The sequence below is a fragment of the Centruroides vittatus genome, unplaced genomic scaffold (assembly GCF_030686945.1).
Source record: "Centruroides vittatus isolate TY-2023 unplaced genomic scaffold, ASM3068694v2 contig_2883, whole genome shotgun sequence".
Lineage (NCBI taxonomy): Eukaryota > Metazoa > Arthropoda > Arachnida > Scorpiones > Buthidae > Centruroides > Centruroides vittatus.
This window is the reverse complement of record NW_027121836.1, coordinates 102,324-107,176: the sequence shown is the minus strand read 5'-3', so window position 1 is coordinate 107,176 and position 4,853 is coordinate 102,324. Positions and strand designations below refer to the sequence as shown.

Below are 4,853 nucleotides of genomic sequence, written 5' to 3'. Positions count from 1 at the left end.
TTTTTAACTGTAAATAATTTATTCGATTATCACAATATAGGAAACATCAAATCTTATAGGAGTAACAATATTTGGTCATGGTTAAAACAACAATAATACTTTACATATATATATATCAATATAATATAGCAATGGTAATATATATAAAAAATTAAAATCTTTCATAAATAAAAATCAATAAAGCATTTGTGTAAATATTTGTATATTTATTTTCTTTTATAAATATTGATATGAGGAGTTTTTAAGTAGGAAGATGGAATTTGTGATAAATAATTAAGTTATATATAAATCAAAACTAAACATAATCCAATGGTGGGATTCACAGCAATTTTTAAGCATTTCTTGAGTAAAAGTGGAGTCTGAAAAGGGAAAAATATTATACGTTAATAAAATAAAAGCAAATATTTTAATAATTTGATTAAACACGTAACAAACTTCTTATAGATCTCTAGGAATATCTCTTTCGTGTTGACCTAAAAAGTCGTAAATACTGTAATCGTCGTACTCGGGAGAGGCATCGTCATTTACGGTGAGAGGACGTCTTCGATACAGAGACGGAGCTATTTTTGCGCCATTTTGTTTCATCCACATAATATCTTTCATTGGTAATAAAATATTGTTAAGATTGTACTCTAATGGGGGCTCTTTCTTTGAAGAGGCGAATAAGTGTTTGGGATATTTATTTAATGTAAGAAAATCGTCTAAAGAATCTGCTTCTGCATATGGCTGTTCATTTTCTTCCATCACGTAATAACGAAGCGGAATAGAATCATCCTCATTTAGGTTGCCTTCCTAAATAATAAATAATTAAATAAATGATTATTTTCATAATATATTTGAAAACAGAAACAAAAAATATTTAAGGTTTTTTTATTTAAATATATTATATTTAGTTTATACGAAACAGATTAAATTGTTGTTTATTTTGCTCTTCAGAATGGCGAACGGGGATCAACATGCAATTAATACATTAAATAAGCTTATACGTACGAATAATTTCCATTATAATCTTGCCTATTCATAGGACAAACTGCAAAATAATCCTTTACAAATTGAAGTAAAAACAATGAGAAAATTTTATGAAACTGGAGCCGCTAAATTAACGCTTAAATCCACAAATAAACAAAATTTCTCAATTAAATACTCTTAGATTCAAAAATCTAGGTCTTTATATATTAAATTGATTTTATTGATCAGTTTACTAATGACTACTGAAACTAGTTAACGCGTTAAGTTGACTTTATTCACCGTTTTCTAGAATTTCAAAATAAAAATCGAACGGTATAAGCGTTAAATCATTCTTGGACATACGGAAAATTTAATTTAAAAAACTCACGTCATCAGTTTGAAAATAACGTGGATTATCGTCAGGTTCTAAGTTTCTTAACCAATTGAGAATATCTGATTGTCTTTTGATTCTTAAGCGTTGATGTTGTCTTTCATTCAACAGGTCCTCGATTTTGTTTCTGATTTCCATCGGGACAGACCTGCGTTTTTTTCTGAATATCGTTTCATCATTTTCATAAACAGGATAATAATCGATAAGAGAATTCGCCGCTGAAATAAAACACTTGCTTGTTTTTTTATATTATTTTTAAAAAAAGCTATTTTTATCACAGAAAAAAAAAACAACCAAGAGATTATCTTACGGATGGGAAAGTTTCTTCTTCCTAACTCCTCTGCGTTTTCTTCTTCTTTATCCATTTGCTTATCTGTATTCTGACTCGATTTATCTCCTAAAATTAAAGTTTAGAAACTATCAAAACGTGGAAATTTAATTTAATTTTACGAATGAAACATCTGTTTACCGTCAGACGCAGATGAGTTATCTTCAGTCATTTCTGGAAAAGAAAGGCTGTCATCTACCATCCCTGCGGGCTTATTTTGTTGATTGCCGAACATAATATCTTCTTGAGAACCTTTTTCTGAAGAAAAATAAAGTTATAATAAATTTTTATTCATAAGATAGAGATATTAAAACTTAAAAGTTTGAAAATTAACAGCGTCGTTACGTAATTAAATGCTATGACGTCGCTATTGTTTGTTTCTAACCAATTAGAATATTTATTAAAAAAACGATTTCAAATTACCTTTATCGAGGGAATTGTCTGTATTTTCGTCATCTTTTAGGGGTGTTGCGATAATCAACGATTCGCACCATAAAAAACAAATTAATAAAGTCCAATTTTTAAACATCTTGATGTATTAAAATGGAGTAAAATATTCCTAAGAGAAGAAATAAAAATAATCGATGTCGTTTCCACATTAGTAATAAAAACAAATAGTTTTATTACATAAACAAATGCAACATATGGTTAGAGTATGGAAGAAAGGGGTGAATAGTAATACACAATTTGTATTACATAGATATAATCAAAGTAAAATTTACATTATATATGTATATTAATTAAATACTTACCGATATTATATATAACAACTATTCGGTTTATATTTCTGAACAACCTTTTAAATGCCAAAACCTCGCTTCTACTCGCATCCAGATTGGTGCGCAAACGCCAGGTAGGTTGTCATGGCAACACTGTGTGTGTGTGTGTGTGTGTGTTTTTTTTTAAATTAAAAAAATAAGAAAAAAAATTGTAGGAGGCGCAAATGAAAGTTTTATCCGTCTGCTACATTCACGACTTTTATTTTTATATATATATTTTTTTTATTTTTGAAAACGAAAGGGGGAAAATGGTATGTAAATATTTAAAGTAATTTTGCTGAATTTACCTTTGGGATAGATGAAGAATGTAAGAGATATAGCAGCTATAAAGCAGCGATGTGGAACTTCCTCTTTTCTGTTTATTATTCACTAGAGTTAGGTCATTATACGCCATTTGTCATCGCGCGTATACTGTATATATATACATAAATATAAATTCTCTTTGAAAAGGAAGTTTAAACGAAATCTAAGGACAATACACACTTGCTAATCCGTCCCTCGATAATCCGACATGCCCCCCCCGCGATCGTCTACGCACTTCTTCCATTTCCACGAACATGTTAGTTATGTGGCAAGTCTTGTATTATTCGGGTTCCGTTTCTGTATACAGTATTGCATTTTAGCGTGCCGAAGACGATTATTTGGCCGCCCGCCTCCGAAAAGAATCGGTACCGAATGGCGACAGGTGACGTCATTTGCCGCCTTTAGGACTACGCACTCTCGGTAATCCGGCTCCCCCTCTGTGCATGGGATGGCCGAATTAGCAAGAATCCAATATATTTGTTAATAGATAACGACGTTTTAATTAATCTGCATTTTATAACGATTTTTATATAAAGTTCTTTATTTATATATTACCAATTTAAGTTAATCGCAATAATTATTTATTACGCATCCTTTCTTTCTACCACTTTTTATTTTGTGTTGGATTTTCCGAAATTGAATAAATATAAAGAATACACATATTGGAAAAAATTGAAATGCTTGCCATCACTAACCGATACAGTATATCATCGGCTCAAGTTGTCAAAACATTTTAGTATGATTCTATCCATCTGACGGAGAATAATATTTATGAAAATATTCGGATCGATCTTATATTTGTGTAGAACAGCAACGGTTCTGCAGACTTTTCCCCCCCTTTGCTTACACAGAAAAATCTATGCTCTAAATTATTTGTAATCTTATTTCAAATTTTTAAAATTCTGTTTTCTGTTCTGGACTACAGAAAAATAAACTATAAAACTAAATGTATTAATCACATTTAAATAATTGTATAACTAATATTTAGTTTAAAAAATAAAAAAATAAACTAATTATTACTTAAGCCCTAAGGAAGGAAAAAAAACTCTATTCCTCCTAGTATCTAACATACATAATAGAAAAATAAACAAGCATCTTCAAAGAAATCTGATTAAAGCTTCCAAAAAAACTGCCTGAACAGAATAAAAACTGCTAACCAGGAATTAAAAACAAAACTTTTTCAAAGTAAACAAAATGAACAAGAAATTCAACTTAACCCCTCAATAACAAAGAAATTATAAATAAAGTGCAACCCCAAATTCAGAAACAGAGTCAATGTATACAAAATATAACAGGGAGGGCAAACCTTGTCACAACAGGTGTCATATATTGCTTATCAGAAACATATGAGTGTGGCATACTATATTAAACTTTATATATGTAATAATGTTCTGTTTATAAAGTAAGCAATACGGGAGCAGTGTAGGGATCTAGAAGAGCCACTTGCAGCCCAACAGTTGCAGTTTGGCCACCAGCTTCGTGACAGCTTCAATGATTTATTTTAACCTTAATCGATTATATTTGAAAAATATTAATTGAATGATATTTTTCTTTTCTTTTCAATTCGTACAGAAATTATTACTTACCATTTATATTTTATTAACGTTTTTTATTCTTTTTCATAATTTTATATCATTGATTTAAAATCATATTTTTATGAATAATTAATTAGACATTAAAAGCTTTCATAATTTAAAAAAATTTCGAAAATTTAATTTTTATTAATTTTATCTATAAATAAAATGCTAAGATATTTATGAATAAAACATGATATATACATTTATATGGCAAATTTTTTTTTCTCTTAAATAAAATAAATTGAATTTAATCTAAATTTGAATATAGTTTTAAATAATTCATATTGCCTAAGGATTCATGAATTGTGTAAAATGTAAATAATACAAAATTAATAAATTGCATTCTTATATTATGAATTAATTATTTACTTATAGATACATCTGAAAACCAGATGCTTTAACCAAACAATCACTGTAATGAATTGGGCTAATTTTAGTGCTATTATTAATAATTAATTATTATTTATGTGATTTGTAGATTTCAAATATTTTGACTTGAAAATTTAAAAATTTGAAATGAAATGCAA

General features: G+C 28.4%; 1 protein-coding gene across 1 annotated transcript; it reads right to left on the bottom strand.

Moving 5' to 3' along the window:
* LOC136972270 (uncharacterized) lies at positions 1–2,518 on the bottom strand. Its single transcript, XM_067266829.1, has 7 exons — positions 2,420–2,518; positions 2,091–2,226; positions 1,809–1,925; positions 1,650–1,736; positions 1,337–1,557; positions 436–792; positions 1–359 (listed from the first exon to the last, which is right to left on the bottom strand). Exons 2-6 carry the CDS (start codon positions 2,194–2,196, stop codon positions 439–441), a joined length of 885 nt encoding a protein of 294 aa, XP_067122930.1. The 5' UTR covers positions 2,197–2,226; positions 2,420–2,518; the 3' UTR covers positions 1–359; positions 436–438.
* Positions 2,519–4,853: the final 2,335 nt, after the last annotated feature.

What these genes read in the sequence shown, in the direction of transcription:
- LOC136972270 (XM_067266829.1), bottom strand. Translation starts at nt 2,196, where the DNA reads ATGTTTAAAAATTGGACTTTATTAATTTGTTTTTTATGGTGCGAATCG. An exon ending in AGACAATTCCCTCGATAAAG is followed by an intron (nt 1,926 to 2,090) that starts GTAATTTGAAAT and finishes ATTTTTCTTCAG; the next exon opens with AAAAAGGTTCTCAAGAAGAT. An exon ending in AAGAAGAAACTTTCCCATCC is followed by an intron (nt 1,558 to 1,649) that starts GTAAGATAATCT and finishes GTTTTATTTCAG; the next exon opens with CGGCGAATTCTCTTATCGAT.